This window comes from Cavia porcellus, unplaced genomic scaffold (assembly GCF_034190915.1).
Source record: "Cavia porcellus strain 051 isolate PalLab524CR breed Dunkin Hartley unplaced genomic scaffold, mCavPor4.1 scaffold_27, whole genome shotgun sequence".
Classification (NCBI taxonomy): Eukaryota; Metazoa; Chordata; class Mammalia; order Rodentia; family Caviidae; genus Cavia; species Cavia porcellus.
The window spans coordinates 45552539-45567506 of record NW_026947510.1 but is presented as its reverse complement, the minus strand read 5'-3'; the positions used below and the strand labels follow the sequence as shown (position 1 = coordinate 45567506).

Here is a 14968-nt window from a genome sequence, read left to right as displayed (position 1 = left end):
TGTCGGAAATAAAATGTGAATGTCATAGGAAGAGTAGTTTCACTATTCTCTGAGATGGTTTGCAGTTCTAAAACTAAACAATGAAAAAGAGACAAATACTAATTCAAAAAAGCTTTTGAAAGGAGGTGTAATGACAGTGTACTACTGGGTTCAGTAGTGAATGGTCTTTAGGCAGTCACAAAAACATACAGTCACCAGAAAGCTATGAAGTGTTCTCTGTACCTACACCATAGTAAAAAGACACAGAGGACTAGTGGATGGGAGTATATGTAAATATGCAGCTGTTTCAATAGCGAAAGATTTGTAGATGTGAAGTTATTGTTTTTATGTCCTTATCTTCTCCCACATCATTTTAAATGACTTTTGTTTTCTCTTTCATTCTTTAACTAGTGCATATTAATTGCACAAAATGATCAGTTCTTGCAAGTAGGAAGCATACAGGACATGAAGGGCAAGGCGGGGGGAGAAGGAAAAAGTGCATAGAAATAAGCTATGCGATGTGGAGGAATCTAATGATCTCAGTGAAGGTGAACATTATTTACTATGAACATGAGCCAAGATTGATAATATCGATAAGAATGAAAATGGAGAAAGAGCTGATCCTGATAGTGCACACTTGTAATCCCAGCACAGGAAGCTGAAGCAAGAGGAGTTGCTGTGATTTTGAGGCCAGGCTGGGGCTACTGTCCCCCCCCCAAAAAAAAAAAGACTGGGAAAGTAAATTTAGAGACTTAAGGAAGAGGGAGGGAGGCAGGAAGGAAAAAGGTGTTTTACAAAGAAACTAAGTGTATTCTGTACATGTGCCTAATTCCTAAGATGAATGGAATTTCACGTACTACAAACATGTGCCAGTAAAAAGAAAAAAGAAAGAAAGAAAGAAAGAAAGAAAGAAAGAAAGAAAGAAAGAAAGAAAGAAAAAGTTAGTTGAGGTTCAGTGTGGTTGATTTCTCTTCTGTGTCCCTTTATAATACACATTACCATATTTCACTAAACTTCTCAATGCCCATGGTATTAATTCACTGGGGTCATTTGGGTTTACTTGTATACATCCTCCGTGTCTCACTTTCTTCTTTGCATATAGCACATTTATTGTCATTCTTAACCCCTCGTAATCAATTCCTTACTGTAACATATACTTTAGTCTTGAAAATTCACTTGTAGTTTACACAGAGGGAAAATTCAGGCTTCCACATCATTAACTTCACAAAAACACTCTATGTCTGCTGTGCTAATATTTACTGATGTGTTAAGGTAATAAAGACCCATCTGCTTCTGCTAGGAAGCATCTTCTATCTGTAGGGATGGAAATTAAGGACAGAATCACTCTGAGCTGTAGATGGTGTGAAGAGTATATAAGAGCTGGGTTACCGGTTAGCATGTAGGGAGCAAATACTCCAGGGAATGCAAGCTTGGACTTTCTTCCTATTAAAGGCGTTTCCTGGTATTCTTCACATTGAAACATTAAAAGGTAAAGAATTTCCTGTTTCTGGGAAAGTCTTACTGGACAGAAAAACAGACTTCATGTAATACATAATTTATTTCAAAGAAAGGTTAAAGGTTTGATGCATTATAGTATCAATTTCAGATTGCTTAGAGAGGGGAATTGGGAAAATGAACATTTGGAAAGTTTTTGAAAATTGAATGGTTTTAAGAGACTATCTCAATAAAATTGAGATTCTCGCAAATGTATTTAAAATTTTTCCACAATTAGGCTCTAATCAGAAATTGTATCTTTTATGTCTAAAGGAAATTTCTTGATTTCAGGACTGATTTATTCTTCTCAGAAAATCTGAGAAGCAATGTGCCTCCTTAGGCTGCCAGTAACGCTCCTTGTGCTCTGTGTTGCACTAAACGAACTGAAAGCTACATCCATTGCAAGGTCAGTAACTTCATGGTCTGATTTCTTTGGTATGAGATGGGGAAATGGAATTAAATCCCACTATATAACTATCCATGTACCAGCAGAATTCTGACTAAATCATGCCTTTAAATAGAACTTGAAACTACCCCATTGTTCCTGAATGCTGTGTTCTTTAAAGAATAACATCAAGGACTCCTAAATCTCTCTGAGTGTCAGACAGAAGAAATAAACACAGTGGTTCTTGTTTTGTCAAGAAATATGCTATCAGAACTTAGAGGGGCAAAGCAAAAACATGAACAGCAAAAACTGAAAGTCTTGTCTACTGTATTAACCTGATACTGAACCAAACTGGAGAAAACTATGTACAGGTGGAATTTTCTTATATATTTATATAGATTTCTTTCTCTCAAAGGATTCTAGGAATATCCAAACTTTTCCATTTTTTTTCTAGAAAGTGAAGTATATAGGAATAGGCATAGTGGTAAGTTTAAGTGTTTAAGAAATTAATCTTAAGACCTAGTTAAAATGCTCTTTGCTGGTAGGGGATTTGTTCTATATTGTTACCAATTCTGTTAGTGAAATGGAATGATAAAAAGTTATTTTTCATGAGATTATTTCTAAACTGCTATAAATGTAAATCAATAATTCTTAGCATGTATACTGCTTTAGGATTTCCTAGGAAGGCTTATTTTAATGTTGTGATGTCATCTAGTAAGTTTAAAAAGTTCTAAAAACTATGTAAAGTGAAACAGTTAGTAGTTATTACAATTTTCAAATGGAAAACCTTTAAAACTATAATTCTCCATTTATTTAAAGGATTCTTGAGTCCACATCCATGTATCTGACATAAAAATGATTCATTTGTGCCTAAATCAGTTTTGTTCCAAATATAATTGAGAAACTGATCTTACACGCTCTTTTAGACAAAAGAGAATTATGTTTACCTTTGAAAAGACCCCTTGAAAAGAATGCATCTCATTAAAGTCGTTGTCATCTTGTCTTTATTTATCTATGTTTTGTATTTTCCTGGATAGAATGTAATATGTAAAGGCAATAATGATTTCTACAGGACCTAGCAAATAACAAATAGCGAGAACCCATCACAGCATTTTGTTTGTTAGCTCAATTTTTATCTGCTTTACAGAATGTCTTTTTCAGAACTGATACTAATTTTCAATTGAGTTTTTCATGAATAACATTAACTTCACAGCTGGTGTAAATTTTCTGATAAGTTGAATACTTGACTCATGACAGAAAAATTAACATTATTCTTCAGTATATCTGTCACTATCTTTATCTTTTTCTTTAATTAGAGTAGACATTTGCTAAATAAAATTACCAAGTATAATTTCAGTATGTGTGCTTATTGTGAGTGAAATTTTTATTCATAAATAGAATAATTTCGGCCAGGAATTTAGCTCAGTGGCATAAGCACCTGCCAAAAGAAAAAAAAAAAAAAAGAAGAAGAAGAAATAGAATAATTCACAACCTTACTTATTATCAAACTATTTTCATATTATTTCACAATCATTTACTTTGAAGTTTTACTAGGTTTTCCTGTAAGCTATTCTGCAAGTTACTTTTTAGTATTTTTCCTGAAATCTGTATTTTTGATCATTTTTCAGAGTGGAGGATGACTTTTCATCTCAAGCTACTACATAATATTTTTAAAACCTCATAAAAACCTAAGAAAACATGTGACTCAAATTAAGCTTCTTAAAGACAAAGTGAACATGGATTTATTATTCACTGCCATTTTCCTCATAAAATTCAGTTATCTCCTTTGAGATATTTGCAGTTTTCATACATGTGATGGGATTAAGAGGTAACAAGCCGACTTTATAAACCACACCAGAAAGTAGTTTCATCATTTTGTGCTCATGAGTAAAGCAGAAGGATCACATATTTTCCCACTTTTTAACATGCTCTTTTAAATATCTGCCCAGAAGATGATCAGAGAGTAGTTAAAAGCACAATTCACTATCAAACTGCTGAGTAATCACCCCCAGTACCTATAGGAGCTCACACATCTCTACATATGTTTGTTAAGGGCTGGGAGCAGACACTCACTTATAATTGTTAAAACCCTTAAAATTTAGATGCTTTTGAAGAATGTGGTTTATTGTCATTACTGGTTAAAATCTCTTGCAGTCAGTCATTTCTACACATCTATGTGTCTATACACAGTCAGAAGCTCGCCATTTGGTTACTAGTTATGTAGGCAGGTAGGACCTGTCTTCCCAGATCATCAAGAAAAAAAATTACTGAAAAAGGCAGCAGAATGTCTTTCATTTTCCACTTCAGCCATCTTTTCTCATCCTAATGACTATTTGGGTGGGTGTCCTGTATACACAGACTGGTATATTTAGATAAAGGATCTTGTTTAGGAAAACAGTTTTACAATTAGGAAATAAACATAAAAGCTCCATTTCTTTTATGTAGAATAATGGCACTTTTAGATAACTTGATAACATTTTACCTAGAATGATTTTAAATGCTATTTTTGACATTCCAACTCTTCAAAGTACAGCTCTACCCTTAGCATTTAGTGTATTTCACGTACACTCCAGGCATTTGCTAAACGTATCTTGGGACAGAACCCCTTTGAATTTCCTGATTTGAATGATTATTTTTCTGTTGCTTTAAATCTATTAACTTGTGGTGTTAGGGCCAAATTTCAAACCCTGTTGCTTTGTTCAGGAAAAGTTCATATTTTAGAATTTAACGTCCAATTTTTGGAAATCCTTGTGCCTCTACTTAAACCATTAAGTTATTCTTTAAAATGAAAATGTCCATGTTACTTGTCCCTCTAAAATGATATAGCTGAGCAGACAGTGTAAACATGACAGATACTGATCAACAATTTAAGTCTCAACATGGGTTGCCTTTGCCTAATTGATTTGTTAACATGTATTTACACTCAATAAATGCCCAGCTTACATGACACTGGCAGAAGAGTTTTCTGTATTTTGAAGAAAATATTCCAGTAAAAAATGGGAAAAAAAACAGTTTCACATGAAATTTTAAACATTTGCATGTTGACTATTTCTCCATAGACAGAAACAGATGTTCCCTCATACAATGTAAACATATTGAGATAGTCCAAAGTTATATCTATGGACTCTGTACATTAAGTTTTTAACTCCACAACTATCATTTGTTACTTTATGTATCTAAAACTTCCTCATATTTTAACTTCTATGAAGCTTAAAACTAAAGCATTTTCCTAATAAGAATCAGCAAGAAGTAAGCAATGTTATTGCTCTGGATTTATTTAAAACATAATCTTGAAAACTCATCGCTATAGTTTGCATTTGTTATGCCTTTTAAGTATATGTCTGCTGTGGGCTTGGTCTTCAGCCCATGGTGCTAATCAGAAGTTGTGGATGCTACAAGAAATAGGCCCTGGTAGGAAATTCTGCATTACTGGAGGAGTCCTCTCAAAGCAGCTTTGGAAACCAGAGTCTTTTTGTTCTGCTCCCTTTGTCTGCTTCCCCACAATGATTACACAAGCACCCACTCCAACACACACTCCTATTATGATGTACTTCCTCACCACAGGCCCTAAACAACAGGGCCCCTAACCATGGACTAGCATCTCCACAACTGTGAGTCAAAATAAGACCTTCCTCTTTTGATGTTCATTCATGTCATGTGTTTCATATTTTATATTTGTTTGTTTGTTTATAGTAATAGAAAACTATCTTATTTATACATTGAAACAAAAGATGCTACCAAAATATAGAGTTGATATTAGATTTTAAAATACAAAAGTTAAAATTCAAATGGATTTTTACATCATTTGAGAGTTGTGATTTTTAACATCTTAATTATATATGCAATTGTTTCAGGTTGCTTAAAAATGGGCTGAATATTGGTACCATTGATGTAGTCTTTTGGTGTTAACATTTAATTCATCCCTGTTAGAACAATTATTAAAAGCATAGGTCCATATAGGTAACAGGAAGGTGGTAATGTCATGTATTAATGCTGAAACAGAGAAGACTCCCACACTGCGAAAGATGCCTAAATGGGTGACAAAGCTGATTCCCCTTAAGAGTTCCTAGTATCTGACGTTCTCTCCTTCATATTTTATCACATCTTATTTTATTGTCATAAGAACACTAAACATGAACTCTGCCTTTTTACCAAGTTTTTATAATGTAATTATATGTAATGTAAAATTATAATTTTATAATGTATTGTCATATAGACAAATGTTTACAAGTCTCCAGAATTTATGGATCATGCTGGATTAAAACATTTTGTCAAGTGATTAGTGAACCTTAATTCTTCCTCCACTATTCTAGATAAATATCATTGAATTATGATTATCTGATTCATGAATTTGACTATTTTAGATGTTTCATATATGTATAATCATTCAGCATTGATCTTAAATTCAGTACCTTTTTGGTGCCAAGAATCGAACTCACGACCTTGCGCTTTCCAGGCAGTAACTATGCCACTGAGTTATCTCCCCAGCAGTATTATTTATCTTCCTACAGCTGGCTTATTTAGCATAGCATAATGTTCTCAAATTTGATTCATATGGTTGCATATTGCAGAATTTCCTTCTGACATTTTTTCTCTTTAACATTCCTTATTAAATTATCTCAAGGAACTTAACAAAAGTTAGCTAATATTGTTTAATTCTTGCTAGAAAGATGTTGGAAATCTGTATTTTTATTCATATTTTACATTTTAAAATGTTTTTATATATCAGAAAAATAAATTCACCAAAGCATTGAAGAAAAGAAGCAAAACACGCATTGTTATTATCATTATTTGAAATGTATTCTGAATTACAAAAAAGAAAGAATTATGCTGAGAAATGCAACACCAACCATAAGAAAGATGTTTTGTGATTTCCTATTCGAAAATTGATTCTGTTTCATCTTTAAGGTGTGAAGAGTAACTATTATCCAGAAATTTACAATGAAACTCTGAGCTACTTCTGTGAAAATATTTCCTCTAGTTTGTACCCATATATTTTGGGTCACATGGCTGTACCCCATCATCATTTAAGTCTCTAATTTTTATATTTGTTCAGTGACACCGGCCATCAGGTGGGCAAACGAAAGTGCAACACTGCCACGTGTGCGACACAACGCCTGACAAATTTTTTGGTTCGTTCCAGCCACAACCTTGGCGCTGCTCTCCTGCCTACTGATGTGGGATCCAATACATATGGCAAGAGGAACGCACCTCAGATTTCAGACAGAGAACTCCTACATTATCTACCCCTATAGAGGTCCACATCCCTTTATAGGTCTCATTTCATGTATTCGCTGATGATTTCCTGTACACATCAACAGTGCCTCTTTCATTTGTAGTGTGACTCTATGTGTCCCCTATTTGTTACCAGCACCTATAAACTGCCATGGTCAAAAGTGTTTTAAATTTAGTACTAGTTAAGGAACCAGAATAATGTCTTTACATTCTTGCTATATCTTTTACTTTAAAAACATTTTAAAAGTTATTTTTAGCCTATGTTTTATGACCTAAGTTTAAAAACAAAAGAGAAAATGGTAGCTTTAAACTTGATAAATCATAACAGCTAGTAGTAAATTTTTGATTCTGAACATTTAAAATGAGTAATTATAGATACTTTTGTTAAGCAGTCTCTTTATGTACCAGTATTACAAAAAAATGTTGTGTTTTTTAAATTCAGTGAATAAAGTCCTTCTCCTGATTCAATCAAAATATTTTTGAAAACTCTATTCTTTGCTTGCTGGTTTTCAGAAGTTAAATTTTAAAAAAAACATGTGCCCAAGAGGAATCCTTTGTGTATTATCTGCAGCAAAATTTTCTGAGGGGTATATATCCTTTATGATTTTTAGATGCCTTTCAGCAAAACTCAATATTTTTATGATGGATACTTCAGAAACAACCTGTATCCCATTAATCATGTCTTCAATTATAAGACAATAGACTACTGGTCACCACGTGTTGCATGGGAATTTGTTTCCTTAGCTAAAATGAATGGACATTTCTGGCAGAGACTGTTTTACTGAGAGCTACCCTACTGGACATGGAAAAAAGCAATTTACTTCAAAGTCAGGTTCTTACAAATTTTCTTCTTTCCTCAGACTATGTGCCACATACTTTTAGAAATAGCATCAAGTCATATAAACTTCTACATATTATATCATTTCTGAAGACTCTCAGATTGTATTTTAAAAAGAAATGAAAGAAACATCTCAGCTTAGGGAGAGTCTGACTCATTATCTTGATTTCAATGTTAAAATTTCTCTTTGTAAAATATGCCTTAGACTACCAAATTATAAAGGTGATTGTTGCTTTTAGTGAGTACATAGAGATACAACAAAATATTTATAATGCATTTTGTCACACATTGCATATTGAAATAAATAAACAAGTATATACATTCCTTTTCGTGATGTTCAACTATTGGTTTTCTTTCAAAGTAGACACATGCCCAATATTTCAAACTGGAAAATGGAACATGTAATTTACAATTTCTTAAACCTACTTTAAAAAGAACTTTCTGCAATAGCTTTCTTATGTAGCATATATTATGTTTAGCATTAATGTTATCCGCCAGGAATTTAACTAAACAGCATGAGTGCCTCCTTGGCAAGCGCTAGGTCACGAGTTTGATCCCTGATACCAAAAAAAATCAATGTTATCCATAACATAGTTTATAATATATTACTTTAAATTTCATTTTGTTTATAAATATATAATAAATATTAATAGTATGCAAAACATAATTTATAATACACTATAAGCATTATCTTTAAGTTTAAAATGTTATCTACATTCAAAGGTTAGCTTTTTAAATTATTTCACTCTCCAATCTAAGTTTCATTTTTATAAAAGTGTAATGATGTTCAAGGACATTGCTGATAGTGGCAGTCAATTATCATGAATAAAGCAAGAAAAAATTCATATAGTAATGTTAACAACTTCCAGTGCTAAAGATTAGAAAAGAATAGTAACTCTATAACTTATTATACTACTGAGAAACTTCAGGCAAAAAGCAATATTACACTGATAGAGCAGATATTAATAGATTTTATCCTCTTCCATTCAGTTTCATATCACAATGAAACATTTAAACAAATTCAGTTTTATTTCCTTAGTTAGATTGGTATTAGTAGGACAGGAAGGCATCTAAATATAAAAAGGTTGACAATACTGCCATTGAGCTTAATGAATATTTTCCCTGGTTCCTCAAAATTATTATGTAGTATGAAAATAAGTGTAACCTAATTAATATAATTGGTGGTATTATAATACAGTTTTGGAGAATATATTTATCTCAGTCTTTGATATTATGCCTTTGGTACATGAAATCATAGATAACCTTGAGTAATTTAAGAATCAGTTAAGCTTCCAAGTACTTATAAACATACAATAAGTTTTATTTTTTAACATTTAGAAACAAAAAATTCTTTTTCTTTCTTGTAAGATAGAGTCAGAAGAACTTACTCAGTATTACCACATGTAAGATATCTAGAAGGTCTCGTGAACATGATGAGAGGACTTGTGATGAGTCCTTTGCCTCCATACATACCATATAGCATGAACAAGCAATATTATATACTTAGATTTAAGAATAAAATTTCCTTAAGAGTAAAAGCACAGTTTTCAACCAACTATAGTTCCTTTAGTTTATGCAGTGTCTGAGTACAGAGTAAGAATTTTCACATAAATTAAAATAGGAAAGTATTGTTTTCCTATTTTCTTCCCTTTCATTGGCACCCTGCTCAAAGCTGTGAAAAGCGTGATCCTGCCGTCAGTCCATCCACAGCAGACCCTGTTAGTGCTTGAAGTCCTACAAGAGATCGCGGTTCTCAGCTCCTTCTCCATAGCAAAAGTGCTGTGGGTCATTTGCAGCCTAATTCAATAGACACTACGGCTACACAAAATTTTTCAGTCTTTCTCGTTCCCCTACTGCAGCAGTTTTTGAAGAAGAGTCCATGTCTCTGGGTGATTTTGCAGAGAAAAACATACCTTTAACTCTCTGAAGACACATAGCATGATCAAAAAATAAAACCTTTGTGCTTTGGATCTATAGGCTATCCATAACAGAAAAATCAAGATCGCATCTTTTATACCCTCCCTTCAAATCTGCTGCTCCTGCTGACTGGTTTATTATATTTAATTTGTTTATATGTAATAATGTTATAACCATTTTTCACTGTAATTCAGCTTGCAAATCTAGGAATTCTCTTCAATGGTTCAGATTCCTTCTTCCCCACAATCTGTTGCTAGTGTACAATTACTCCAAAGTCACTGTTATAATTTAAATACGAAGTGTCCCCTAAAGACTCATTATTGAGGGCTTGATTTCCAGTACAGCTTTAAGTGAAGCCTAAAGAAATGAAGGGTCATGAGGGTTAACTTCATTAAGTGAATTAATCCACTGATGAGAGCTGGTTGGGTAGTATTACTGGACGGTGATGGAAACCAGAGGAAAGGCCTAGTTAAAGAAATGGTTCATGGAGGTACAGTCTTGGGAACCATATCTCATCCTTGGCCCCTGCTTCTTGGCTTTCCCACTCTCTCCTATTTCCTGGTTACAATGAGGCCAATAGCTTTCCTCCTCCTTGACCCTTCCACCAAGATGTTCCTATTTCACTACAGGCCTAAAAGAAATGGGGTCAGCCAAGTGTAGACTAGAACCTCTGAAACCATGAGCCAAAATAAAGCCATCTTCCTTAAATTGTGTTTTCCTCAAATATTTTCTTACACAACCCAAAGATTACAAACACAGAGAGATTAATACTCAGAGGTACTTCTCCTTTCTTCTCTTACGATCAACATAACTCTGGACCGCTTTACTGCCTGCCAGGATCAGCCTGACAATCATACTCCTGTTTTTTTTCTGCTATGTGCTACACCCATAGAAGAAAAAGTTTCAGAATACACTGTTATGGTTGATACACTGTGAAGTTTCCCAATGCTTCCTCTTACTATATGGTATATCAAGTTGTATAGCCTAACATTGAAAGTCCCTGCATAAATTAAGCCCAGCCCTATTTTCCAGCTTTATCTCACATTTTTTTGCCTTTGTCTACTTATGTTCTTGACAAACTCTTGTTTAGTAGCTTTAGTTGTTCCTATTAAAGTGATTTCATCGTATTTTCTCTTACTGTCCAGCCTGGTTTTTGTTTATCCATTCTCTCCCAAATGAACAACTATCTCCAGTGCAGCCCTTAAAATTTTTCTTTTTAGTTTCTGTCCCCTCCTCCTCCCCTTTGTTCCTCCTCTGCTGCTTTTCCGTTCTCCTTCTGTTAACACAGTGATCTAGAAATTTTGCCATTGCTCTGCTGAATATCTCTTCACTCACTGAATTTTTATTGCACTTTGAGAGTCTCACTGCACTTTTATATTCAAAAAATAATATTAGGATATTCTTTTGATGCTATATTTTTCTTAGTAATACATTATACCATTACATTCTTGCTGCATGATTTGTGTTTCTGACCACCTCTCGCCCTGCTATTTACCTAAATACAGATTAGGAAGTCATTATTCTCCCACTGTAACAATTTCCTGGTGCACAACCAAGGAAAGTTAAGGTTATCTACATATCCAGAAGAAAGTTAGGCTACTTCAACACACTCCATTCTTTCCCCATAATATTGTACTGGCATAGAGCTTAATAGTTATTTTCCAGAAATGAGCTGGCATTTATCACCAGTGTCTTTTGATTGCCATTGGATTAAATGAGAGTTCTGTTGAAACACATCATATAAATTATGAAAGAAATAAGCACCTAACATTTTATTCTAGATATTTTAGTCATAGATCTTATTATTTGATAAGTTACCATTAAATATATCATTAAATCAGAGCATATTAATTATGATTTTCTTGTTTTTAGTTGGAAAACTCTAGAAATTAATCCCATCCCTCAACAAACTAAATACAATATTAAGCAATTAAATATTTATATTCCATAAAATAACTTCTAAAAACATAAATTTCTATAATAAAGTATAATAAATTCCATACAAATAGGCTTTTTGATAGTGAAGAACAGAAAATATAGGGCTGGAGATTTAGCTCAGTGGCTCAAGTGCTTGCCTGGTAAGCATGAGATAGTCAGTTTGATCCCCAGTACCAAAATGAAAAAAAAAGGATAATTATTTATCTTTATATTTTCAAAGAGAAATTCTCTTACATTTGAATAGTGATAATATATCACAATATACTTCCCTTTTCATTTAGTGTTGATTTAAAACATAGGCTGAATTTACAAGCAAATTTAAAAAATAAATCTCTGCCTATTGATTAAACTTTGAAAGCTGTTTCATTTTTATCACTTTAAAGAATCTATATTAATATACATTTCTCTACATACAGCCCTGTATTCCATATTACCTGGCAAATAAGTGTAATTATTGATTTCCCTTACTTTGAAACATTTATTAATATGGCATACTTAGATATTAAAGAATCTTGTGTATTGTAGTTCTGTGTCATTTCTAACAGGAAAAACAAAAACATAAAGAAAACTGGAAACTTACTCATGATGCCCAGTCAACCACTTTAAGAGCACTTGTCAGTCAGGAAAGAAATAGATTAAGAATTTTGGCTAAGTAGATTTATCAATTTAGAAGTCAGGCAGAAATAGTACATAGTAACAGATTTTTTTTCTGTGAAGCAATATATGAATTAGTAAAACAATATATCAGTTTACTTTTAATTAATATGCTTAAGAGTGGCTCCTTATGTGGTTGTGGTTATTCATAGAACAACTGACAGTCTTCTTGTTGGGAATCAGATACATTTTCTGCATACTGTGTACTCTGTTCCACTGCCCAAACACCCCCATTTAGGATTCTCTAAGAAGACCAAGTGATGATAAGAATATGAGAGTATGCTTTACAGTTCATAAGACAGATCAGATCTTCCCTGTGGCCCAGATCAAGTGTTAGTCTTTGATTCGGTAATAGGAAAGTAAAAGTGTATTGAATAAAGACCATAGTACAGTTCTGGAGGAAGTACCAATATCTGCTTTGGACATTTGAAAAGTGCTACCACTTACCTTGTAATAAAGGTAATTTATATGTAAGGATGAAGCTTTTATAACATAGTCTTCAGTTATCGACCAAGTTCCAGTCTGTGACTATGTTGTTAACTGAATTAGTTGCTATGTGAGGAATTGTATACAGTATGTACAATATTCAGAACAAAGGAATGGTCGGAGGAAACTCCAACTTGATGACTTTGCTTAAATTTTCATAACTCATGCGTGCAGTACTATAATGTGCAATAGAACATAAAACTATAGTATTGAACTTCACTGTAAAATCAGCAAAAATTAGATGTGTGTACAGTAGAAGAAGCTGCCATACAACTGCAGTGCTGGATCCCAGTGGACTGCTCATTGGTCAGTTAGATCTGAGCAGTGGACTAGACCATACAAACAGCATGCCTCGGTTGAAAGTCCAAACAGCCCTTAAATAAAAAGATCATTAAATGAAGAATATCTGGAGCATCATAGTTCTAGTCAATAAAAAATAAATACCCCCAATCTGGAGGAAAGATCTAAAGTGTATCCAGGGCTTCTCAGACATCCACTAATGACTTGAAAGACATACAGGCTAAAAGTAATGGCAGGTTCTTTAGAAGACTGCTCTCAAATCATTACCTCTTTCAGTTATATCAGAACCATCACATCGATTGCATCTCAGATCATTTAAAACCTGCTGCTTCTTCAGGATGACAGTGGAATTGCTTTCAAGGTAAAAAAATAGAGACTTGAAATCTGGTGTTCCATCAATTACTCAAGGTCTTTTTTATTTCTTGCAAAAGGCAAGAAATATAGATTTCTCTTCGCACAAAAAAGAAATTTGGTTCTCAGAGGGGAGAACCATATTTTCGCTGCTGGTCACCATGTAGAGATTTGTGTTTGCTCCTTCAGGGTCTAGACAGGCACTTGTGAACTCAATGTTACTAAGTTCTGTCTAGCCTTAAGTCGCATGAAAATGGTTTCAATTGGAACTTCTGTTTCTCTATGTATTGCATGAAAAAAAATAATACATCACTGAGAGTTTTTGTGAAGACTCAATGAAGTTGTGTCAGTGATGGAAGTTACTGGGATTTGGGTTGTAAATCTGCACTGAAATAAATGTTAGTCTTTCCCTTTTTTCTCATGGAGGAAATTTTCCCTACAAGTCATGCTTTCACAAGGGCCATGTTGCCGCAAGAATGGTTTTGGCCATACCTTACAAGGAGAAGATTCTTGACCATTGGAGAGTTCAAAAATGTAATGAGAGCACATAAAATATTTGTAATGAGGGAGCCCCTATCCTATACGTGAACACCCCTGTTTATCCGACTCAGCCCAGACCTTGTATACACCTGGCACTTTTTCATTTAAGCCTGTATTTAGAATGTTGTCACTCTTTTCTAGATATTGTTACAAGCTCATTCATGTATGTTCTGTGACTTAAAATCTTAATAATAGCCCATGAGATAAACATTATCATCATTCCTCTTTCACAGATGAAAAAACTGAGGTAGGTGGTCAAGTGTCTCGTATGTAGTGCAACATGGGTATGAATCCAAATATTCATCAGTTCATATGTTGATTAAGCATCTACTTCTTGTCAGACATGCTCGAAATGTTTGGGACCTATCAGTACAGCAGACAGACAAAATCTGCCATGCCTCTGGAACTTATATTTTAGTGTTGAGTGGAGGTGGGGACCAGGGCTGTAGTCTTAGCCACTGAAGTCTTAGCCAATCATTTCCCCCAAACTAAGGCATTTGTAAAAATGTGTCATCTTGGTTGCATAAGCTAAATCACAAACATTTTCAGGGAAACAAAAATCTGGGACAGAAACGGAAGCATATAATCAATGTTTCCTGAGTAGCATTTATTCATACATTTTATGTTTGTAATCGGTAATCCTTAAAAAACCGTATGATACAGGTACTGTTATGCCATTTACTGGTAGAAACTAAGGAGTAGACAATGAGGCTGACTTCTCCAAGACCACACAATAAGAGCAGGTCCAGGATGGAAGCCCAGGTTTATCACATCCTGGAATCCAGTTTCTCTATATCATCCTCAAACCAAAGTATTTTACCTTGAATTCTACTCTGTGTTTTGTTTTATCC

General features: G+C 33.8%; 2 protein-coding genes across 5 annotated transcripts in view; one reads left to right on the top strand and one right to left on the bottom strand.

The window, feature by feature from the left end:
- Slco1a2 (solute carrier organic anion transporter family member 1A2) overlaps positions 1–14968 on the bottom strand; it is a 101642-nt gene that overhangs the window by 73306 nt on the left and 13368 nt on the right. The gene's annotated exons all lie outside the window — the stretch shown is intronic.
- Iapp (islet amyloid polypeptide) lies at positions 1381–7201 on the top strand. The gene is made up of 3 exons (NM_001172965.2): positions 1381–1468; positions 1765–1879; positions 6915–7201. The coding sequence occupies exons 2-3, from the start codon at positions 1800–1802 to the stop codon at positions 7111–7113; spliced, it is 279 nt and encodes a 92-aa protein (NP_001166436.1). The 5' UTR covers positions 1381–1468; positions 1765–1799; the 3' UTR covers positions 7114–7201.

Bases quoted from the DNA above. Each gene is read 5' to 3' on its own strand.
- Iapp (NM_001172965.2), top strand. From the start codon at position 1,800: ATGTGCCTCCTTAGGCTGCCAGTAACGCTCCTTGTGCTCTGTGTTGCA. The intron at 1,880-6,914 runs GTCAGTAACTTC...ATATTTGTTCAG, and splicing joins AAAGCTACATCCATTGCAAG to TGACACCGGCCATCAGGTGG.